The sequence below is a fragment of the Molothrus ater genome, chromosome 23 (genome assembly GCF_012460135.2).
Source record: "Molothrus ater isolate BHLD 08-10-18 breed brown headed cowbird chromosome 23, BPBGC_Mater_1.1, whole genome shotgun sequence".
Taxonomy (NCBI): Eukaryota; Metazoa; Chordata; class Aves; order Passeriformes; family Icteridae; genus Molothrus; species Molothrus ater.
Window position 1 is genome coordinate 635392 of NC_050500.2, and position 25157 is coordinate 660548.

Consider the following 25157-nt stretch of genomic DNA (forward strand, 5'->3'; position numbering starts at 1 on the left):
CAATTCCTGCCCCAATTCCTGCCCCAATTCCAGACCCAATTCCTGCCCTGTCCAGCCCCAATTCCTGCCCCAATTCCTGCCTTGTCCAGCCCCAATTCCTGCCCCAATTCCAGCCCCAATTCCTGCCCCAATTCCAGCCCCAATTCCAGCCCCAATTCCTGCCCCAATTCCTGCCCCAATTCCAGACCCAATTCCAGACCCAATTCCAGACCCAATTCCAGACCCAATTCCAGACCCAATTCCAGACCCAATTCCTGCCCTGTCCAGCCCCAATTCCTGCCCCAATTCCAGCCCCAATTCCTGCCCCAATTCCTGCCCTGTCCAGCCCCAATTCCTGCCCCAATTCCAGACCCAATTCCTGCCCCAATTCCAGCCCCAATTCCTGCCCCAATTCCAGCCCCAATTCCTGCCCCAATTCCAGACCCAATTCCAGACCCAATTCCAGACCCAATTCCTGCCCTGTCCAGCCCCAATTCCTGCCCCAATTCCAGACCCAATTCCAGCCCCAATTCCTGCCCTGTCCAGCCCCAATTCCAGCCCCAATTCCTGCCCTGTCCAGCCCCAATTCCTGCCCCAATTCCAGCCCAAATTCCTGCCTTGTCCAGCCCCAATTCCTGCCCCAATTCCAGCCCCAATTCCAGTTTAACCCAGGTTTGCTGAGGCCTGGCCTGGCTCCCCCATCCCAGTTTAACCCAGGTTTGCTGAGGCCTGGCCCAGTTCCCCATCCCAGTTTAACCCAGGCCTGGCCCAGTTCCCCATCCCAGTTTAACCCAGGCCTGGCCCAGTTCCCCATCCCAGTTTAACCCAGTTCTGCTCTCAGTGGGGGCCAGCAAAGCCCCCCCAGCCCGGGGGGGAGGACACAGCAGGTGAATTAAGGCAGGAGCAGATGGGGCACAGCCCCTGCAGGGCCCAGCTGTCGTGTCTGGGCTCTGGAGCCTTTGTGCTGCTCCTGCTGTCCCCAGGGCCACCCCCAGAGCCACCCAGGGCCAGCAGGAGGGGGTGACACTGCTCCTGATGTCCCCAGAGCCACCCCAGCCTGGCCCTGCTCTCAGTGCCACCACCCCCAGGGCTGGCAGGACGGGGTCAGGCTGCTCCTGATGTCCCCAGAGCCACCCAGGGGCCAGAGGCTGCTCCTGATGTCCCCAGAGCCATCCCAGGCCAGCAGGAGGAGGGTCAGAGGCTGCTCCTGCTGTCCCCAGGGCCACCCTGGCCACCCCAGGCCACCAGGAGGGGTCACTGGTCCCCACTGGAGGCCCTGGAGCAGCTGAGGAGTGCAGTCTCCCCCCATTGGGACAGAGACCCCTGGGCTCCCCTTTATGAGGGATGAACGCTCAGGGATGCTGGGGCTGGCAGCAGGAGATGCTCCCTGGGCACTGAGCACTGAATTCCTGGCTTTCCCCCCTGTTCCTGCCCTCACAGGGATTCCACCTGCCCCACCTGCCCCCCACACTGCAGCACAGCTCCCAGGAAAGGGAAAGAACAAATGCACAAAAGCAGGGAAGGAAAAGAGCAAGGGCACAAAATCAGAAAAAAGGAAGAGAACAAGGGCACAAAAGCAGGAGAGGAAAAGAACAAATGCACAAAATCAGGGAAAGGAAAAGAACAAGGGCACAAAATCAGGGAAAGGAAAAGAGCAAGGGCACAAAATCAGAAAAAAGGAAAAGAACAAGGGCACAAAATCAGGGAAGGAAAAGAACAGGGGTACAAAAGCAGGGAAAGGAAAAGAGCAAGGGCACAAAATCAGGGAGAGCTGAACGCAGCTGGGAGAATCCTGCTCCCTCCAAGGAAACAGAATTAACCAAGAGGCACAAACTGCAGGAGAGCACAGCCCTGGCAGGCTGGGGATCACTGCCTGGGAGCTGCCACACATTCCTCCTTCATTTCCCAGCAAACCAGGCACAGCAATTACAGTAATTAAAGATTTAAGATAAGGGCACTTTGTGTTTGGGGGGCCCAGCATTATCAATTGCAGTTATCACGCTGTTCTCCCCCCTAATGAGACAATCCAGCACTAATTCTGCTGCATTAAAAGCACAATTAAAGGGGCAGGAGGGGCAGGGCAGCTCACCAGAGCTCACTGGGAGGGTTCCCTGAGCAGCCCAGGTGCATCCCAAAACCCCTTTCCAAAAGCCCTTTGCATTTCCAGCAGCACCACTGGACAGCTGCAATGATAAAATTAATTACAGGAGGCTTTATGGGCTGCTCCTCTGCCTCCCTGCTCCTTCCCTCAGCTGCTGAGGGTGCCAGCATCTGTCTGAGCAAGGGGGAACAGCTCTGCACTGCCAGCCCAGGAGCACATAAACCACCAGAAAAGCAATTACAGAATTACAGCCTCAGCTCCCTCTGCTCTGCTTTTCCAGGCTTGTCTCAGGAGCTGGGCCCTGCTGTGCATCACGGGGAGGTGACAGCCCTTGGGGCTGTGCTCTCTGGGCTCACAGACCCGCTGAAATTCCTGCTTTTTCAGAGGCCTGGGAGCACCTGGAATTTTGGAGCTGAATACTGAGGGCACCAGGAGAGCCCAGGTGAGGGTCACCAGTCAAGGCCATCCCTCCTCCTCTTCCTCTAGGACTGCACAGCCCAGGAGGAACGGCCATGGCACCGAGAAGGGCAGGACCAAAATCCAGCAGCTCCTGCTCCCTGCTGCAATTCCATCAGTGCTGCCCTGCTCCTGGAGGCTCTCAGGGTGCTCTGAGACTTGGAACCAGACATAAAACCCCACAACACCTTGCAATCGATCACAGAACCCCACACCTTGCAATCGAACACAGAACCCCACACCTTGAATTAAAACACAGAACCCCACACCTTGCATTAAAACACAGAACCCCACATCTTACAATCAAACCCAGAACCCCACACCTTGCTGCTCCCCAAACTCTGCTCCCCAGCACTGACCCCCCCTTCAGCCTCAATTCCATCACAATTTGAGCACAGCTGAGAGCAGGAGACAGCATTTGGGGTCCCCACAGCTCTGTATTTCACCCAGCTGGAGCCCACAGATGATTTCCTGGCCATGCAACTCCCAGAGGAACAGAGCCCTGGCCAGAGAGTGATACCCAACCTGCAAACCCAGAGTGCAAACTCCTCTCCAGGCAGGAACAAGGGAAAAACCCCAGCAGTGCCCTCTGTGAGCTGGAATGTGCCCCTGGCAGTGGCATTCCAGCCCTGGAGGTGACCCCAGTGCCCTTGACATTGGGATTCCAGCCCTGCAGGTGCCCCTGGCACTGGGATTCCAGCATTCCAGCCCTGCAGGTGCCCCTGGCACTGGGATTCCAGCCCTGGAGGTGCCCCTGGCACTGGATTCCAGCATTCCAGCCCTGGAGGTGCCCCTGACATTGGGATTCCAGCCCTGGAGGTGCCCCTGGCACTGGATTCCAGCATTCCAGCCCTGGAGGTGCCCCTGACATTGGGATTCCAGCATTCCAGCCCTGGAGGTGCCCCTGGCACTGGATTCCAGCCCTGCAGGTGCCCCTGGCACTGGATTCCAGCATTCCAACCCTGGAGGTGCCCCTGGCACTGGATTCCAGCCCTGGAGGTGCCCCTGGCAGTGGATTCCAGCATTCCAGCCCTGGAGGTGCCCCTGACATTGGGATTCCAGCATTCCAGCCCTGGAGGCGCCCCTGGCACTGGATTCCAGCATTCCAGCCCTGGAGGTGCCCCTGACATTGGGATTCCAGCATTCCAGCCCTGCAGGTGCCCCTGGCACTGGGATTCCAGCCCTGGAGGTGCCCCTGACATTGGGATTCCAGCCCTGCAGGTGCCCCTGGCACTGGATTCCAGCATTCCAGCCCTGGAGGGGACTCTCTGGGGCAGGGCTGCCTCTGCCCAGGCTCCCGTGCCCGTTTCCCCCCCAGCCCTGCCTCAGGTACCTTCTTTTCATGATACTGATGTGCAGGTCCTCCTCCTGCTTCACGTGGGGCTGCTGCCCATTGCCCCTGTCGCTGTCCTGGCTGTCCTCGCTGGGGGACAGGAGGGAGCCCAGCTCCTTCTTGGGGACCCTGCTGGGGGGCAGGGGGATGCTCCTCTTCTCTGCCAGGCGGCCCCGGTTCTGCCACGGGAGAGACAAAACCGCCAAGATCTGGTGAGAAACCTCAGTATTTCCACAAGCACCGAGCAAAAACTCGCTCACCTCCGTCGGAAAGCTCTTTTTGACAAGCCAGAGCTGTCACACATGGCTCACAGAGCACACGTGGCTCACACTTTGTCACTGTGGTCACTTTTTAAAGGATTCTGCAGCACAGGCACTTCTCTGTTTGTGATTTCCCCCGTCCTGACCAAGCTCTGCACTTCCAGCCTCTCCCAGCCCTTCGTCCCCAGCCTGCACCTCATCCTCAGTGAGAGGAAAGGAAGGAGGCAGCACGATCAGGCACCAACCTCTGCCTCCAGAGCATTTCCCACCAAATAATTCCAGCTCACCACTCAATGAAAGCTTTGCCAGCAGCGCAGGAATTCCTGACCCAGGCTGGAAAGGGACAGCAAAGCAGGGAGCTGCCCCTGCCCCACAGAATCTGTCAGTTCAGCCAATAAAATGGAACTGGATCTTATTTTTAATCCAAGTCCCAGTGGAATTGGGACAGGAACCCCAGAGAGGCCAAGAATTTGAAAATATCAGAGCTGTTTGCAAGGTGATCCACGTGCCTGTGATTCAACCCTCAGAAATAATTACTGCTGCATAAAAACCTGCAGGAGAAAGCAGCCCCTGCTCACAGGTAAGGCTGGGAAACACAGGGAGCAGCCAGGGAATGCTGGGGGAGCTCTGGGAGCCAGAGAATTCTAAATCTCTTCCATATGTGAAGGAAATCCTCAAGCCCAGACAGCATTTTCCCCCTCCTTTTATTGATAATAAAGATAGGGGAGAGGAAAGGGGGAGGTTCAGAGAGCCTGGGATATTTTCCTTTGCTTTTCCCAATAACAAACCTGGGGGAATGGCTTTAATTAGGGGCATTGCAGAGCCGTGGGGACACATCCCCTGCAGGACTGGCAGAGTCTGCCCTCCCCTTCAGCTGAGATTAGCGTCAACACCTCACAGAGGGCCAGGATAATCCTGCCCTGTCCCCTGGGCCTTCATTAGCCCACAGTGCTGCCAGCCCTGTGCTCCAGGGGCAAACCCAGCCCTGGGCTCTGCAGGAGCTGCATCCCACAGAGCCCATGGGCAGGAGGGGCTGGCCAGGCTCTCATGCCCTGGGCACACGGATGAACAGCTCCCAGGGCATCCCTGCAGCCATGCCCAGCCCTGAGCCCTGGCACTGCCAGGTTTGTCCTCCCAGGGTCACCTGGAACTGCTCCAGCACAGCAGGGACGGCGCAGGCCAAGAGGGAGCAGGGGGGAACAGCCAGCAATTGTTAAATAGCAACATAAATAATATCAATAAATTATAAATACAAATATAAAGATAACTGTAAATAATAATTACAGATAATAGAGATATAATTTCGATTTAAATATCTGAATAATACATATAAATATTAAATATAATTAATAAATCTAAATAATAAATATAAATAATAAATATAAATAATAAATGAAATTTTTTTTTCTGAAAAAAAAAAACCTCTGATTTCAGCTTTCCAAATAAAGCTGGCAAAAGGCAGAATAATTCCAGGGCAAGCCAGCCACGTTCTCTGCAGGGGAGAGCTGATGGAGGAGCCAGGACAGAGCAGGAGAACCCCCCCAGCTTTTGGGGACTGTCACATCCCTCACCAGTGCCTTGGGAGGGCTCTGCAGGCTCTGGCAGCGACTCCAGGAGGACAAAAGGACAGAAATGGGCTCAGCCACACAGGTGGCACGGCTGGAACCAGGGGACAGCAGAGCCCAGCTCGTGGTTGGGCCGTTTTCCCCTCAAGAGAAAAGAAAATCCCCCTTGAGCACAACTTCCCTGAGAAATCCCAAGCAGCCCCCTCGACCTCCTGGTGCTCAGGCTGCTCTCCAAAGGCACCACCAGCACATTCCCTGCCTGGTCCCTGCCCTCATCCTCCTCCTGGGGTTTATCCTGGCTATCTGGGGCACAGAAACTGGGTCCTGCTGGAACTGAAGAGAATGTGGAAGTTTTACCCAAAAGGGAGCTGCCCAGGGGGGAAGGTGCAGCTCTTCCCATCAGCATGAACAAGGTGGTTTTGTGAAGCCCTAAAGAGAGAGATGAACAGGAGCTGGGAACAGAAAATATGAACAAGATCTGGGAGCCGAGGGGAGCATTTCCCACTCAGAATCTCTCAGTGAGTTATAAACCCAAAGGGTCATTTGTCAACAGAGCAAGAGCCACAATTTCCGGACAAAGCCAACCGGAATTTCCAGGCTTTGAAGGGAAGCAGGTCCAAGGTGGGAAAGCTCTCAGGCCTTTGGAGGCACCTGTTTTCCAGCCCTCTTAGGAAGGGGCTGCAGAGTGTCCTTTGCTCCGTGTTTGCTGTGTCTGCTCCCACAGCAAATGGCTCTGTCCCCTCAGCCCGGGGTGCCCAGGAGGAAGCAGAGAGGTGGCCCCAGCTCCTCAGGCAGTGTGGGTCCCTCCTGACGGAGCCAAAGCCACCCCACACCGGCTGAGAGCGAACACTGATGATGCTGTCTCCTAAATAACGGCAAAACTTCTGGGTTTTCCCTTTTTTCTCTCTCCTTGCCTGCTGCCCCTCTCAGGCGCAGAGACAGGGAGCAGAGGGTGGCGATGCTTTCAGACATTTCCCCCTCGCCCCAGCCCCGCTGTGGCACCTGTGGAGCAGCAGCACAACAGGGGAGCCGCTCCCAGGGCTGTCCCTGTCCCTGTCCCCAGCAGCTTCCTTGGCAGCACACACAGAACGCTGCAGAACCACCAGGAGAGGCCCATTCCCCTCTCCCCGATGGGCTGTGCCCTTTCCTGCACCTTCACTCCTTTTCTCAGCCTCCTGTCCCTCCCAGCCCACGCTCCCCACACAAACCCAGCCTGCAGCCCTGCTCTGCCTTCCCCTGCCACACCTGGGGGATTTCCCAGCAAATTGTATTACTTTATTTGGTCAATTGGCCTACAAATTGATTTTCCTGTACAAATAATGAACATTTATGGTTATTTTCCCCATAGACTGCTTTATTTCACGTGTAACAAAGACTGATTTCCTGCAGGTTTCAGACCTGAGCTGCAGTTCCTGTGACCCCTGGCTGATGGAGAGCAAAGGGCTCCAAGCACAACTGGAGGGTTTGGGGCTTTTGTTTTTACCCCGAGGTGGCTGCTGGAGGCAAATCTGGGTACCAGACCAAGGCATTCTACAGAATAATGGGAATAAATTGTTTTAGAAGAGATTCAGTGCCGGGATCAGGCCAAGGAAATGCAGGGGAAGGAGCTGGGGACAGAGGGCAGAGCTGGAGTGGCCAAATCCCTGCTCAGCACAGCCTCTGGGGACTGGGCACATCAAAAATCACCAGAACACTCACCCAGCTGCAAAGAATAAACACTACACCCCAAAAATCACCAGAACAGTCACCCAGCTGCACAGAATAAACCCTGGACCCCCAAAATCACCAGAACACTCACCCAGCTGCACAGAATAAACCCTGGACCCCCAAAATCACCAGAACACTCACCCAGCTGCCAAGAATAAACCCTGCACCCCAAAAACCACCAGGAACACTCACCCACCTGCAAAAAATAAAAACCTGCACCCCAAAAATCACCAGGAACTCTCACCCAGCTGCACAGAATAAACCCTGGACCCCAAAAATCACCAGAACACTCACCCAGCTGCAAAGAATAAACCCTACACCCCAAAAACCACCAGGAACACTCACCCAGCTGCACAGGATAAACCCTGGACCCCCAAAATCACCAGAACACTCACCCAGCTGCACAGAATAAACCCTGGACCCCAAAAATCACCAGGAACACTCACCCAGCTGGCTCAGCACGCTGGGAGCCCCAGCAGGTGACACCACACGATTTTACAACATTTGTGTTTATAAATAACACTGGGAAATGAATGACCAACAAATGCAGTGGCTTCCCAAGGAGCACAGGAGGATGCAGAGAGTGTTGGGAGTTGTGTGTTTTGAAGGTAAACACAAAGAGAATATTAAAAAAAAATACTAGAGAGGTAAATAATTCATCAAAAGAGTGGAAAACAAGAAGCTGGAAGGGAAGAAAGCAAAAGGAGCAATGCCAGAGGGAAGAGTTTTCTGAGAAGGTGAAAAAACCCCAATCTCACATGGCAGTGGAACCAGAACCAAAGTCAACTGGAGTGAAACAGAGGGGAGGTTTGGAAGGTGGAACATTTAATGTGGAAATGGCCTCTCCCCTCTGGGGTCTGACACCATGGACAGAGCCCTGCAGCAGTGACAGCACAGCAGGGCTGGGGATGCCTGAGGGAACCCCAGAATTCCAGCAGCAAATCCCACCCAGAGCCCCCAGCTGCACACAAACCCACATTAACACACTGTGCCCACGGCCTGGAGGTTTCCTTAATTTTTGAGCCAAAACCTGCTGCAGAATTGGGTTTTGCTGCTGGCCACTCTGCAGCTGCCTTAAACCCCAGCCCATGTGCAGAAAGCCAAGGGAAACCCCACAATGTCAGCGTGAACACCCTGGGTCTGTCCTGCCCCAGTCAGGCTCCCCAGGCTGGGGTGATGTTTGGGAAGGCCCTGGAGGGAGCTGTGCCCGGGTGGACTCAGGTAGAACACACCTGAGCAGAGCAGGGGAGCTGGGAGGCCACCCCCTCCCCTCCACAGCTGCACAGCAACCTCAGAGCCCCAGTTTAACGTTTACCTGCTCATTTCCCAGGCCTCTTAAAGCAAAACAGCCCAGCCAAACAGGAGCTGCACCAGTGGCACTCTGCCCATCCTAATTCCCCCTGAGCTGCAGCAGCCCCGGGCTCCTCCTGATCCTCTTGGGCTCTGCTAAGCGGCTCTGGGTCACCCCTGAGCACTGCAGGAGGCTGGCAGAGGGAAAGGGAAATCCCACCCACCTGGGCCTGTTTTCCATCAATCCTGCAAAGGATAAACCCCCGGACCCCCAAAAAACCCCAAAACCACACACCCCAGCTGCCAAGGATAAACACCTGCACCCCAAAAACCACCAGGAACACTCACCCAGCTGGCTCAGCACGCTGGGAGCCCCAGCAGGTGACACCACACGATTTTACAACATTTGTGTTTATAAATAACACTGGGAAATGAGTGAGCAGCAAATGCAGTGGCTTCCCAAGGAGCAGGGGAGGATGAGGGGAGCGTTGAGAAGCACCTGCACTGCAGGAGGGAGGCAGAGGGAAAGGGAAATCCCTTTCCTGGGCCTGTTTTCCATCACATCTTCCTCCTGCAGGAGCCACCACCTGCAACTCACAGCTTTGGGCTCACCCCTGCAGACACCCAGGGTGGCACCTGCTGCAAAGGTCAAGGGGGAATCCTGCTCCAGGGATTTGGGCCATGGAGAAATCCTGCTCCAGGGATTTGGGCCATGGACAGATCCTGCTCCAGAGACTCCTGCCATGGATAAATCCTGCTCCAGGGACTCCTGCCATGGACAGATCCTGCCCCAGGAATTCCTACCATGGACAGATCCTGCTCCAGGGATTTGGGCCACGGATGAATCCTGCTCCAGGAATTCTTGTCATGGAGAAATCCTGCTCCAGGAATTCCTACCATGGACAGATCCTGTTCCAGGAATTCTTGTCATGGATAAATCCTGCTCCAGGGACTCCTGCCATGGACAGATCCTGGTCCAAGAATTCCTACCATGGGCAGATCCTGCTCCAGGGATCCCTGTCCCCAGCTCAGGACAGCCCTGCCATGGACAGATCCTGCTCCAGGAATGTTTCTCTGGATTTCCCTCACTCCAGCTCAAAGCAAGAGTAATTCACCAATGTCAGAGCACAGCACAACGTGCCCTGAACTGCACAGGGTATGGAGTACCACACCAATAATAATTACTGTTACTTATTTAACAGGGTCATCTCTGCACAGGCAAAATCCAACTCAACCCCAGCACAAACCCAAATTCCCATGGAGAAACAGCCAAAATAAGGGTTAAATCAAATCAGGGTCAAACTCTTACATCCCTTATTTCTGGAGGCACCAGCTCAGGTCTGAGGCAGCTCCTGAGGAGTGAATGCCCCATTAAAATAAACAGGATGAGAAGGACAAATCCCTGCAGAGCCTCCAGAGGCTCAGCTGGATCTGCTCTCCCTGAGCTGCTGAGGCAGGTGAGCCCTGCCCAAACACAGCAGGAGCAAAGCAGCACCACTCCCTTTGTTTGGACACTGGGTGCCAGCTGGAGCTGCAGGAAAATCCCCCCTGAAATCACATCTGGGGTCAGCAAGGTAAACAAAAGACAGGAGCAGGGTTGTAAAAACACGAGGGAAAGGAATAATAACTGCAGGTTCTTCCAGCCAGCCAAAGGTGGGACTGGGGAAGGAAATGCAGCCCTTGGGAGGGGCTGGCTGGACCCTGGGTGTTCTTTACCCAGCCCAGGAGGGCAGCTGGGACAGGACAGGGCCCCAGGACTGGGTTTGTGGGGAGCCTCATGGCAGGGAGGAATGATGCACCTGACCCCATGCTCTCAGAAGGCCAATTTATTATTTTGTGATACTGTATTATATTCAAGAATACTATAGAAGAATACTATAAAGAATATTATATTAAAAATATTAAAGAATAATATATTAAAAATATTAAAGAATAATATATTAAAGAATTAAAGAATACTATACTAAAGAATACAGAAAGGATACTTAGAGAATGCTAAAAAAATAATAATGAAAACTCTTTCATTGTTAGCTAATAATATAATAAATCAGCTAATAATGACTCTAGAAAGAGTCCTCACAGAGTTTGGCACTGATTGGCCAAAGAGTGGAAACAACTCCCAGCAGAATCCAAAGGAACAATCACCTGTGGGTAAACAATCTCCAAACCCATTCCAGAGCAGCAAAACACAGGAGAAGCAAATGAGACAAGAATTGTTTTCATTTTCTCTGAGGCTTCTCAGCTTCCCAGGAGAAAAACCCCTGCCCTTCCCACCTGGGAATGCCCCTTGGCACCTGCCCAGTGCTCAGTGCCAGGCAGACCCCAGGGCTGGCATCCCTGCTGCCCTTCCCACCTGGGAATGCCCCTTGGCACCAGGAATGTGCACTGGGAGCCCCTGAGCTGCTGCCCCTGAGCTGCTGCCCCCTCCCCAGAGCCAACACCTGGATTTCATCCCCCTGCCTCACCTGCAGGCCCAGCACAGAGAGGGAGAGCCCTGCAGGAAAATTCTGGGGCCACCTGAGCTGCTGACCCCCCCTGTCCCTCACCCCTTTCCCTCCTTCCTCTTCCCACACAAACCTGGCACAGTTTTGTTTTGGTACAATTGGTACAAACCTGGCACAGTTTGGTTTGGCACAAACCTGGCACAGTTTTCTTTTGGTACAAACCTGGCACAGTTTTGTTGGGCACAAACCTGGCACAGCTTTGTTTCTGCTCTGTGAGGAAAAGCCAGCTCTGACCCAGCATGGACATGAAATATTTCTCATTCCAGCTGTGATTTAGGACGTGTCCAAACAGAAACTTCCAGAATTATTCGGGTTTAAATCAGCGGACTTGGGTACTTTGCTCTCAAAGACTTGCAGAATTCCTATCCAGGGAAGTTCTTGTGACACTTCAGGTTTTTAATGAGCCTCAGAACAATGAGGAAATACAAGGTGAATGGGAAAACACAGCATTGTGACTGTATTTTAAAAAGCTTAAGCAGAATAATCCCAGTAATTTTATAACCCCCAGGAGAAATAATGAAATAGAGAAAACCGAAGAAGTAATAATAAATTAACAGAGGGTGATATAATTTATGCAAATTAAAGCTGGTTAATGGAAAATATGTTAAACCAATATATCTTATTTTTGCTGGGACAATAGTGCCAACATAACGTGCTCAGATTTCTGCTCTGAGGTGTTTGCTCTGACAGCACAGAACTTTCTGAATGTGGCACCAGAGCCCTGCAGGGAGAACTGTGCCTGCCCGAACCCCCAAACAGCCTGGGCTGGGCAGGTGTCCCTGCCCTGGGGCTGCAATGAGATTTCAGGGCTTTAAGGTCCCTTCCAACCCAACCCAAAGCATTCCAGGACCCTAAAAATGAGCAGCTGGTCCCGTTCTGCTGGTGAGGGTGGGGCTGTCCCCAGTGCAGATCAATTTGCTCTGCACGCCCATTTCTCAGCCTCTTCTGTCCTCCCCTCTCTCTCTTTGCTCCACGTCAGAATTTCCTTAAGATATGGGGGAAAAAATGAGTTTTACTCCTGCTGCCAGAGCCTGCCATGGGGAGCAGTGCAGGGCCGGGGGTCCCAGCACACCAGAACGACTCCCAGGATGGAAGTTCTGCAGCTCAAGGGGAAGCACAGCAGCTTGGAGCCCATCACTCCCAATACCCTTTAAACACGCTTCCTGCAGTGATTTACAGACAACAGCAGACACATCAAAGGCGGGACTAAATCCTCCCAAAGCAAGGATGATTTCTGCCCTCTGCACACGCCGGGGGACAGAAATGCTCCCCAGCCTCATGGAATTACTCTGAACTGAACCTCTGCCTGAGAAATCCATCACAGCAAGGTGAGACTCCAGAAAGCAAAGCCCAGACCCACAGTGCTGATACAAACCAGCCCAGGTCCAGAGCTGCACCAGCAGCTCATGAATTGCAAGCCAGAGATGCTGCAAGAAATCACAGTGCTAATGCAGGAATTAGAGAATGAATTGGGTTTTAATTCAGGATTAAAAGCATTCTGCAGAGGAGCTGTGAGAGCTGAACTGTGCACTGTGCCTGCAACACCCCCAGCAACAAAAAAACCCAAATCCCTCTGAATAAATCAAATCAAGGCCTGCTCTGGAAGGGCCAGCACAGCCCAAATTCTCCCTGCTCTGCTGGGTGCCCTGTGGAGCACAGAGGGTTCTGGTGCCAGCCTGAGGATGAGGAGGAGCCCGGAGCTGGGCTGACGGAAATGCTGCTGCTGTGACCAGAGGGCAGCTCTCAGGGTTAGCCCAGGTTTGACTGGAGATGTGAGCACGATGTCATCAGTGCCTGTGCAGCCAGGCAGGGCTCAGGTGCCAAGAGTCTGAACCCACAAAGAGCAAAAAACTGCCCAGGTTTTTTTGTATTTTCATGTATTTTTGTATTTCTGTATTTCCATGGAATTTTCCATGGAATTTTCCATGGAATTTTCCATGGAATTTTCCAGGAATTTGCCATGGAATTTGCCATGAATTTGCCATGAATTTGCCATGAATTTGCCATGAATTTGCCATGTAATTTGCCATGTAATTTGCCATTAATTTTGCCATTAATTTTGCCATTAATTTTGCCATTAATTTTGTACTTTCAGCTTCTTCCTTTAACTCTAGAACACTGTAATAGCTAAGAGTGATGGTGGGCAGTGTTTAAGTAACCCCAGAGCTGTAAATTCCAGGGCACTGAATCATCCCTGAAGAACCCTGCAGTGCCTTCCTCTGCAAGGGCACCTTAGGGTTAAGTGGGTGAATCACAAGGGGGAAATAAAAGAGGAATTGATATTATTTGTCCCCTCTGGGAGAGGAGAAAAAAAATAATTTAAAAAAAGGCAGGTTTGTGTGGCTCACCCCCTGCCACAGAAAAAAAGAGATCTCAAGAATCACAGCTGTGACGAGCAGCAGGGAAAGTTATTGATCTGAAAGAATTCATTTTTATTATAAGGGCTGGTACTTTTACTTATTTAATAAAGGCCTGGCGTCAAATCACTGAGAATTCCAGGATTATCTAATTCCATCTAATCTCATTCAATCACTGATGCTCCCGCTGCAGCAGAAAGGAATGTTTGCCCTTTCCTGTCTTCAGGGGCCAGCTCTGGTTGCCCTGGCAACCCAGCAGCAGCAGCAGCTCCATCCCCAGTCCCCAGCCACGGCACCTGGGATAAAGGGGGATAAAGGCAGGGCTGGGCTCCCAGGGCAGCTCTGAGATGGGCAGGGCAGGAGCAGGAGCTCTGCCACACACAGACCCAGGCAGGGAACAGCCCAGTGTCCCACCCAGGAGCTGTGCTGCTTCGCAGGCCCTTTAAAGTCCTTTAGAAAAGTCCCTTAGAGGTCCTGGAGTCCTTTGAAACCCCAGAGCTGCTGCTGAAACCAATCCCAGCACTGAACTGGGCACCAGCTCCAAGCAAACACAACTTTCTGTCACCAGGACCCTTCCAGGTTCTGCATTTTCTGTATTATTTTCTGTATTATTTTCTGTATTATTTTCTGTATTATTTTCTGTATTATTTTCTGTATTATTTTCTGTATTTTCTGCTTTAGAAAAGTCCCTTAGAGGTCCTGGAGTCCTTTAAAATCCCAGAGCTGCTGCTGAAACCAATCCCATTGCTGAACTGGGCATCAGCTCCAAGCAAACACAACTTTCTGTCACCAGGACCCTTCCAGGTTCTGCATTTTCCGCATTTCCTGCCCCGTGGCTCTGCCATGCCCAGAAGCTCTCAGGGTTTCCCATTTCTCTGGAATCCCCATTCCCAGCCCTGCTGGTGCCTGTGCTGTCACCCCAAGGTGACGCTGCCTCCTGGCAGTGAGTTCCTCCCAGCTGGAGATGCACAAGATCAAAGCACCTGCTCTGCTCAGGGCCTGAAGCTCTCCTGACGTCTGAAAATGAGGGGTTTGATGTGCAGCAGTGTTTCTGTGCAGCTCATCCAAAACCAGGGCAAATCTGGGCTCGGTGGGGCTTTGTGGCCGCATTGTGCAAAATGAGGCAAAAGCCACAATTTGCCCGTGGGCTGGAGGCAGAATGAACGAGCAGGAGCCTTTCAGCACTTGGGAATTCCCTGCACTCGTCCCTCCTCGCCCTCGGACACTGGCACGAGAAAAGCCCTTCCCAGGCTCCATTTCTCTGTATTTCTGCATGTCTGGCCCAGGGCAATGTGGAATTTCCTCCCTGTCCTCACCGCCTTGGCCAAGCCAGCAGACACCTGCAGTGCCCAGCAGAGCCGCTCTGGATTATTCCCAGACTCAGGAACCCTCCCAGAGGCTTTCCCTGCCTGTTCCCTTCCCTTTCCAGCTGGAAACACAACTTTGGCACACGGGGACTGTCATGAGCTCCCGGTGACACCTGCCAGGGGAGGCAGGGAGGGAGGGGAGGGGTCCTAGCAGGGAGAAGCAGCACAGAAATGGGGAGAAGGGTGAATTCTCCGGCAGGGGAGGTGAAAATGAAGCATTTCAATACAGGGAGAAGGGAGGGGAGGTGCCAAACGAGACTCCTGAGGAGCAAAACGTTTTCCAGAGAAAGGAAACACAGGAGAAACGGGGCAGGACAATGCACAGTGGGGAGGGGGCAAGGAAAACAAACAAACAAACAAACAAACCCCACTAAAGCAAAAAACGAGGCAGAAGAACATAGAGAGCAAACCAAGTGATCTTTTAAGTGCAGTGTTTTGGGTCAAGGAATAATTAACTAAGAACAGAGGGGATTTCTTTCCCAAAGCCCAGGACCAATCACAAAACCCCAGGCTTGGAAGGAACCCTAAATTCCACCCCATGGCAATGGCAAATTGCAGCCCTGAGATCCCCTGCCCACGGTGGCAGGGGTCCCATGGCAGGGACAGCTCTGAGCCCTGCCCAGCCTGACCAGGACACCTCCAGCAGGAAACGCCTCCCTGCCCCAGAGCTGAGCCAGAGGGGGCTCCCTGCAGAGCTCTCCAGCCCTGAGACCCCACCTGATGGAGAATTCTGAATTAATGAAGTTCCTGAGGGAGCTCTTGGGCACCCTTTGCCTTCCAGCTCCCGCCAGGCTCCCTTTGAGCCAGGCCAGCGAGCCCGGACACACAGCAGAGCAAATTAACACCAGGTGCCTGTGCCCTGAAGCACCACAGACAGCCCTAAGCATTTAATGACATCTCTAAATAATTTTGACAGCAAAATTACTCCTCCTGTGTCACCTTTCCGCTGCCCTTGACACAGCACTAACGAGATGATGCTGCTTCCCCTGCTGCCCCACATTTATTTGTCTGTCTTTCTCCCCAGCCTTCACTTTCTTTCCCTGAGAGCAGAATTGCAGCAGCAGCTGCCAGAACCCTGGGTCAGGCTGAGGGCTCAGGAATTGCCTTTTCCTGCAGCAGAGCCCAGGGCACTGCAGGGGATGCTCAAGTGCAGGCTGTGGGCATCCCAAGGAGAAGATGCTGCGCTCCCTCCATAGGAACCCTCCCACACCAAGCTCAGCGGGGATTTTCCTTCCCCCTCTGCCCTGGCCTGCTCTCCACAAGCCCTGACCTCGCACGGGGCTCCTGCTCTGCCCCTTCCACCCCACCAGACCTTTCAGCCCCATTGTCTCCTGTGTCGGAGCAGGGATCCTCACCCAGCTCCTGCTCCAGGGCAAGCCTCACCCCCCTGGAGCTCCTCAAAGCCCCTGCAAGATAAAATTATTTTCTTAAACCACAGCTGCTCCTACATCTCTGCTGCTCCCTCCCAAGCCCGCAATCCAATTAATATTTTCCTTTCCAGAGGGTATTTAATAATCCACAGAATTAAATCCTTCAGCATTGTGCTGGCACTGTCAGTGCCATTGATCTGGGCTGGCTGTGCCTCTGCACAGAACAGTAACTGCTCCTTCTCCTGCTGCAGCCCCAGCAGGGGCAGCTGCTGCTTGTCCTGCCCAGGAGCAGAGCTGGGACCACCAGCAGCAACTTCCACACCCCCAAAGAGCCTTTCAGAGCCACCCTGATTCCATTTCCAGCCGTTTGCAACGGGAAAGAGGATGAGGAGCAGAGCTGGGACCATCAGCAGCAACTTCCACCCCCCAGAGCCTTTCAGGGCTCCTCTCCAGCCAGCTGATCCCCATTTCCAGCTGTTTGCCCCCAAAATCCCCTTCTGGGATGCTCTCTGGCCCCTCAGCAGTGGATTTGAGGGATTTTCTGTGGCAGCAGCAGCACAGAGGTTCCCACTGTCCCCAGAGCAGGAGCCCTGGGAGCTGGGCCCAAGCCCAGCACCCCAAACTCAGCCCTGGGTGGGCTCTGGGGTCCCTCAGCCCATCTCAGAGCAGGAGCCACCTCATCTCCAGTTCCTCCATAAGGCTCAAATCCGACAGAGATCGAATCAACTTCTGTCAAGAATTCAACCTGCAAGTCTGCAGTGCAACACGGGTTAAAATCCACCTGGGCCAAGCCCTTTAACAAAACAAAACAGAACCAAAACAACCCCTGCAAACAAACAAAAAGAGCCCATCTATCTCCAAAACCTCCGACAAACACTAACCTGAACTAAGATGTGCTGGATTAAAAGCAACAAGCCAAATCAGCATGAAACCACAAATAAAAATCAACAGACTGTGCCAAAGTCCTTGGGGGGATTTGGAGGTTTGGAAGTCTGCTTTACAGAGGGGCTTTTTCCACATTCATGAGGCAGCCCCGAGGGACACAAAGGCAGAGTTATGAAAACAGCTCCTGCACACAAACCCCAGCGTTCTCCAGCTCCCACCCCTAAGCCCAGAGCAGCTCAGAAAGGAACCCAAATCTGATCCATTCAGTTGACAGTGAAATTTCAGATTTAATCCTGCCAAGGAAATTCTCCAGCAGGCGAAGTTCCCTTACCATAGGAAAGTTCTCCTGGAAGACTTGTGCCTGGTGTGGGAGATTCCCCTTCCGGTGAAAGCCTCTGAATTTGGATGCCACCACACTCAGGAGCCCCAGGACGTCCCTTCCTTGCCCTGCTCTGCTCCTGTGGAGCAGCAGGGAAGGACAGAAAGGAGCCCAGCACCAGCAGTGACACAAAGCCACTCTCTGGGGACACACAGAGCTGCCTTCCACCCAAAACAGGGCCCAGGAGGAGCCTCAGCAACCTCAGATTTGCTCCTCGCTGGCATTTTTGAAGTTAGCAGCAGAGAGTTCCTCCCTCCATCCCTGACAAAGTCTTGGACTGAGGCCTGAACCTCAGGGCAGCAAAGGAAAACAACAACCACGATGAGGAAAGCAAAAAGCAGCAGAGAAAGGAATCACACATAAATCAAACCAAGAGCAAAACACAGCCCAGCAAACGAATCCCCACTGCAGTGCCCCAGCCCTGCACAGCCACCCCCTGCCTCTGCATGGGATGGACAGGGGGCAAACCCCAAACATCCTTTATTGCTCTGCTTGTTTGTTTGTTTGGATGTGGCCATGCCACAACAGCTCTGGGGAAATGGGGCTTCTCTACCTGAACCCCATAAGGGCCACCTTTCAAACAGAAACCCTGTCCCAGAAACCAGATATCCATGGGAAACAGAAAAAGAGGATGAGGAGCAGCCAGGCTCCAGCCCCAACTCCCCTTCAGAGAATGGAACACGCAGCAAGGGCCACACTGTGTCTGTAAGGGAAACAATGCAGTGCCTAGGTTTGTGCTTCCACTGTTATCCTGGACACGAGATGCTGGAGCTCCCAGATCTCAGGCATTCTGGTTCTCAATAAGGATTTCAGAGCTGCTCTCCCCTCCCTGTGGCTCGGGGAGCCCACTGCCCCTTCCAGCCCTGGCTGAGGGCTGGAGCAGAGATGCAGAGAATGCAGGGGTGGGTTTGGAGCAGAGGGAGCCCTGCAGGGAATGGGGTTCACCAGAACACACTGGAACCCATCCAGGGCTCCACACAACACAAACTGTGCCTGCCCAAAACTGGCAGGGAGAGCCCTGCTCACACTGGCAGCTCACTCTGGGAAGGTTTGGCAGCCTGTGCCTCCCCAGAAGTGAAGGGACCTGTGCCGTTCTCCCATCCAGAAACCTCTGAGAGAGCACAAAGCCCAGGGGCAGCCCCTGCTTCCCCATGGCTGTGCCTGCACCTCGGCCCTGGGACGGGCACTCAGACCTGCCTGCATGGCAGGGGCGGGAAGGACAGATGGACAGAGGGATGGAGGCAGGGATGAATGGAGGGATGGAGAGATGGAGGGACAGAAGGATGGATGGAGAGAAGGATGAAGGGATGCAAAGAAGGATGGAAGGATGGATGGATGGATGGATGGATGGATGCAAGAATGGATGGACGGACGGACGGATGATGGATGGATGGATGATGGATGGAGGGAAGAATGGATGGATGGATGGAAGGAAGAATGGATGGATGGATGGAAGGAAGAATGGATGGATGGATGCAAGGATGGACGGATGATGGATGGAGGGAAGAATGGATGGATGCAAGGATGCCTGGCTGGCTGCCGGGCGGCAGCGCGGGGGCGGCCCGGGGGAGGAGGCGCCGGCGGGGCCGCTCCCCCCAGGCGAGGCTGGCAGCGCAGGAAACCGGCGGTCGGTGGCGGAGCGGCCCCGGCGCCGGCCCCGTCTGCAGCTGCAGCAGCGAGCGGCGCGGGCGGCGGGGGGCGGGCGCCGGCACCGCCGGGTCACGGGCGGGGAACGCGGCGCCAGCGGCGGCCGGGGGGCACCGGGGGGAGCAGGGGGGAACCGGGGGGGCCGGGGCTCGGAGCCCGGCCCGGGGGCGCTGCCAGCCCGGGGCTGCGGCTCGCTGCAATTTCCTCCCCAGACCGAGCGCTCCTCTCTCCCCCCGAGTGCGGCCGGACCCGGGCAGGGGCTCGGAGCCACCAGCGCTGCCAGGGGACACGCACAGGGGGGACACACACAGGGGACAGGCTCAGGACTGGCAGGGGACACGCACACAGGGGACACGCACACAGGGGACACGCACACAGGACTGGCAGGGGACACGCACAGGGGACACGCTCAGGGCACACACAAGGGACACACATGGGGCACAGGGGACACGCTCGGGGCACGCTCGGGACTGGCGGGGGACACACGCACACCCAGGGGACACTGTCACCGCTCCCGCAGGGACAGCCGGGCTCAGCCCCGGAGCACAGCGCTGCCTTTGCTGTCTGAAGGACGAGGCAGAGGAGCAGCCCCTGCCTTGCCCCCTGCCACGGGCACTGCCCGAGTTGTGCTGGCCCAATCCCGCTGTCCAAGCACTGATTTCAGAGCCATGGAAGCAGCTGCAGACAGGACGAGCTCCCCATCCCCACACCCCCACCGGATCACACCGGGACCAGGCACTGCAAGTCTCTGTCATCTGCACTATAAAATACAAAACATTTCTACTTTCGAGCAGAATCTGCCCCTGGATCTCAGCGGCGCTTGAATGGGCAATCACTAAAAGGGGAACATAAACCATGCCCAATTCCTAATCCTCCTCCTTGTGTGACTGCTCTGGATGTGCAGTGGATGCAGCTACCAAAAGAATTCAGGATCAAAATGTGGAACTGTCCTTTGGTCAGGGACACGAGCTCAGTACAGCACAGAAAGTGCAGGGAGCACTGAGAAACAGCTCTGACAGAACTCCTCACTGGGCTCTGGCCTTGCTGTGCAAATCCTGACACCCAAAACCCCTTTCCCAGCTGGGGAAGCAGTGGCAGGCAAGTCCAGGAAGATTTATTTCTCCTTGCCCGAAGCTGCACCAACCTCATTTTCCCCTCTATCCGTAATTTCCCAACCCAGCTCTCAAACGCTGTGCCACACACTGGCTTCATGCAGAGCTGTCTTCCCATCTGGAAATGCACCTGAAAATCCTGAAAATGCTGCTGCTAGGAAAGTGCACCACGGCCTTTTGGCTACTGCTAGGCCAGAAAATGCCCAGCAGCCAGCATCCCCTGGCCAGGCACTGCCCAGCATCCCCACAGCATCCCCTGGCCAGGCACTGCTCAGCATCCCCACAGCAGCAGCACATCCCTGGCACCAGCAGATTTCTGGCTCTGAGCCCCACAAGTGACAGGACAGACAGAGCTCCCAGCTGGAGGGAGCTGCTCACGCCACTTCCCATGTTGTGCCACCCACTCCAGGAGCTGGGGAGAGCCAGGTTCCAGCACAGCTGGGGTCAAACTCCAGGCAGGGCTGTGGGGGTCTGCTGCCACACCACCCAGGCAGGACAAATCTCCCCATTCATTTCTGAACTGTTGGTTCCGGCTCCGAGCCCCTTCCGTGGGTGTTTGTAACACACAGAGGCACCAGGCAGGAAGGACTGGAACTCCCAGCTCTGTCCTTTCCAATCACAGAAACTGCATCTGAGCACAGACTGCCCACACCAGCCCAAGCAAGCAACAAAACCAAAAACGGTTGATTTCCAGTGGATAAAATCACATAAAATTCCACCTGTATTTGTTTCCACAGTGCTACTGGCAATGCTTTAAGTCATTATTGTTCTTTCAGACCAAGAGCTGCTTCAGTTCCCCACACCAACAGCTCTGCCCTCCCAGTTAGATGTTACTGTACTTTATTTTTACACGCCATGAGCTGTTTTAAGGCCTTACTTTACTACGATTCCAGTCACCTTTTATTTATACCATCAACATTTTTCCAACGAAAATGCTGATGAGAGATTTCGGAAGTCTCAGGATAAAATCAAGAATACACACGGAACCCAAAAGCTGGGAAGGAAAGATCCGTAAGAGCCATAACTGAGCTATGTCCTGAACGATGCTCAAGCTGTCAGCATTTGAGTTGTTCCTCAAGCAGTTCACCTGACCCACGGTTTGTACAACGCCTGCTCTCTCTCTAACACGTGGGCACAATTACATTTCCCTTCTGCTTTATTTAGCCACTTTCACACCTGTGCACGATGCACAGAAACCAAGGGGTGGGAACACCAAAGAGGCTCCTCAATGATTTGCCTCTGCACACACACACAGCTCCCCCTGAAAACCAAACAATCCCACCGAGTGCTGCTTCCTTCAGCTCAAACGCTGCTCTCTCTTGCCGTCTGCTCTGCTTCCAAGCTCCTCTCTAACACTGCTGGAACCCTCCCAGGGCAGGCAGGGCTCTGGCAGCCTCCACGACCCTCACAGATCACGGTTCCACCAGCACAGAAGCAAAGGGAAATTTTCTATTTTTTTTTTTTTTTATTTTTTTTTTTAAGGGAAGGAGGCAGAGGAGAGGGAAGATGTCTTAACTAAAGCACATAGTTTAACAATAATCTTACCACTGGAGACGAAATTCGACACCCAGGGCAATCACAGATTGGAGGATGTACCTGTAAGATTCCTTTGGACATAAGAGTCTTCAAACTTTTCCCTATATGCAGAAGAGGAGAAAAAGCAGAAGAAGAAAAAGAAATCAACACGTTTATAAAAGGAAAGCATTTAGGGAAGGAGGGAGGGGGGGAGGCACGCGTCCGCTTCCATATAAACACAGCCCTCCCCTTGCCTGCCTAGGGCACCATCCCCGACTGCCCCGCAGCCAAGTTTGTGCCCCGAGGGTCCCGGCAAGGGGAGCCCGGCAGGAACCGAGAGGAGCCCGGCACAGCCCCCGCGGAGGGGAACGGGCACAGCCCAGCACGGCCCGGCAGGAACCGGGGACAGGAGCCCGGCACGGCCCGGCAGGAACCGGGGACAGGAGCCCGGCACGGCCCGGTACAATCCCGGTACAATCCCGGCACAGCCCGGTACAGTCCCCGCGGGTCCCGGGGAAGGGAGCCCGGCACAGTCCCGGTACAATCCCGGTACAGTCCCCGCGGGTCCCGGGGAAGGGAGCCCCACACAGCCCGGTACAATCCCAGCACAGCCCGGTACAATCCCGGCACAGCCCGGTGCAGTCCCCGCACAGCCCGGTACAATCCCGGTACAATCCCAGCACAGCCCGGTACAATCCCGGCACAGCCCGGTGCAGTCCCCGCGGGTCCCGGGGAAGGCAGCCCCGCACAGCCCCCGCAGCCCCGCCGGGCTCGGTGCCGGCGCTGCCGCAGCCCCGGGGAAGCGGAGGCGCTCCCGCAGCCCCCGCAGCGGGCACGGCGCCGGGCACCTCCCGCTGCTCCTCCGCCCGCTCCTCCTGACTCACCCCAGAGCGACTGAGGCTTCCCGAAGGCAGCGGGAGCGCAGCCATCAAAGAGCCGGGCGGCGGCAATTAGCGCGGCCCCGGAGCGCTGCCCCCGCTCTCCGGCGATCAATACCCGCGCCGAGGTGTCAGTCACCTCCTAATCGCTCCTCAGCCCCCCGGGCTGCCACCTCCAGCTCTCGCCTCATTAGGAGCCGCCCGGGCTGTGCCCGCCCGCCCCCGCCGCTCCCCCCGGCCCCGCTCTCCACCTGCCGCCCGCAGCAGCAGCAGCAGCTCCGCCGCGGAGCCGCGACTGCGGCGCCGGCTCGGGCGGGGAGGGGAGGGAGGCAGGGCAGGCGCCCGTCAGCAGCCGCCGGCGCCGCGGAGGTCCCGCACCACCCAGCTGCGAGGGGAACACCCCCGAGCCCCGCCCGCCGCCCCGCCGGTGCCGGCCCGGGCCGCGCTGCCGCTCCCCGCGGCGCCAACGCCGCCACCGACACCGCCGGCGGCTCGAGGGGCGGCGGGAGGGGGGCGACCGACCCAGCACCCCGAGCCCCAACCTACCGAGCACCCCGAGCCCCGGGCACCGACCGCACCGAGCACCCCAAACCCCCGGGCACCGACCGCACCGAGCACCCCGAACCCCCGGGCACCGACCGCACCGAGCACCCCAAACCCCCGGGCACCGACCGCACCGAGCACCCCGAACCCCCGGGCACCGACCGCACCGAGCACCCCGAGCCCCAACCTACCAACCAACCCGTGCCCCGGGCACCGACCAACCCAGCACCCCGAGCCCCCGGGCACTGACCACCCCGGGCACCCCGAGTCCCGGGGCCCGCACCCCGCCATCCGCCCGCTGTTCAAATCTCCGCCCGCGCCACACCAAACTTCTCCCCGGCGGAGAGGAGCCCCCCAAATCCCCCCCGCCTTCCCAAAAACCCAACCCCACCCCAAAGGGAACCGTTCCCAAACGGCTCGGAAAAGTTCGGCGGTACCGGGGCGCGGGGATCCGGCAGAGAGGGGCCGGGGGAGCGGGGAGGGGGCTCGGTTCTCGCCGAGAGCGCTGCCCGAGCACGGGGGCGAGAGGGAGGATGCGAGGAGGAGCGGGGACCCCGGCGCTGCCTTTACCTTTGTGCCTGATGCTGCGCTTCCAGTCCTTGGCCGTCTCCCTGCCGCTGACGAACTGGAACTCGTTGGGGGTGAGCCACTCTCCCCGGTACCGGATGGAGGGTCCTTTGCTGCCTTGGCACAACTTATTGATGTAGAGCAGCGCCTTGTTCTCCCCGCACTCCACCTCGATGCAGGGCTCTCCGTTGTCAAAGAAGGGCTGGAAATCCGGGATGGAGGAAAACCTCTCCAGCATCAGGTCCTCGGGGAGGGGGTGGGGGTGGTGCGGGTGGTGGGGCTCGTGGAAGCCCAGGTACGCGCGGTGGGCAAAGATCTGCTCGTAAGCCGGCGGGTGCGGGGCGACCACGGGCATGGCAGCGGCGGCCAGAGGCGCGAGGTAGTCAGGTAAGGTTTCCATGGGCTGGTTAAAAGCTGCCAGGGCCATCTCCTCCCTGTCAAGTCGCTCCTTCTTGATAGCAGGCATGGTGCCGCCGCGCTCCCCGTGCGCCCTGGCGTCTCCGAAGCACAGCGGCTCCAATGTCTCCGGTTCAACTTGCCCTCGCTCCGGCTGGAGTTTGGCTGAAATGCGCCAGCAGCAGCAGCAGCAGCAGCACAAGCACCTTTGGCGCTCGGGTGCCGGAGGTGGCTGGTATCCCCCGGAGCAGCCCGCTAACAAATCTCCTGGGCTGGCTCCCCAGCAGAGATGCCTGGGATCCCTCTCCCACGGAGAGCCTAATGTACCGTAGACCCGGGAGCTGCCGTGTGCCTCGCAGATCTGCCCCTCCGGACTAATACCTGACATCTCGGAGAGGTCTCTGCTGCCATAGACATTATTTTGGTTTAAGGAGGAGGAAAAAAAAAAAAAAAAAAAAAAAAAAAAGCTTATTGATTCCCCTAGATCAACCCACCTTCTCGCCAGGCTGGAGGGTTCCCCGCCGCCCAGCCAGCCAGCCAGCCAGCCCCCTTCTTTCACCCTGCCCCCCTGCTTCCTTTAAACTGACACCTGGTTTATTTATTTATATGCAATAATTAAAATTAAACGCTGCGCCCCCGCCGCCGCTCCGCGACCCCTCCCCGCCCCGCCGGCGCCCGGCGGGAGGACGGAGCCCCGGCCGGTGCCGGCTCTGCCCGCGGGGCTCCAGACACCCGGGCGGCGGCGAACTTTCCCCGGGGCCGCCCACCTTCACCTGCGCGCTGCAGCCTCGCCCCGCTCCCAGCGGAGCCGCTCTGATCCCCGCCAGCCGCGTTTGAATGCCCGCTCCTCCCGCAGGAAACGCTCAGAAACGCGGCGTTACGCTCCTTATCCCTCTGTGTACGCACACATAGAAATATATCGCTATAAATACGAGCACAGCTACAC

General features: G+C 55.8%; 1 protein-coding gene across 1 annotated transcript in view; it reads right to left on the reverse strand.

Annotated features, from left to right (window-relative positions):
* The window catches only part of SAMD11 (sterile alpha motif domain containing 11), an 80414-nt gene extending 56005 nt beyond the window's left edge, over positions 1–24409 (reverse strand). The window contains 3 exon segments of the mRNA XM_036396254.2: positions 3870–4048; positions 21858–21949; positions 23819–24409. Of these exon segments, the coding sequence (XP_036252147.2) occupies positions 3870–4048; positions 21858–21949; positions 23819–24281 (734 nt within the window). The 5' untranslated portion in view covers positions 24282–24409.
* Between the last annotated feature and the right edge of the window lie 748 nt (positions 24410–25157).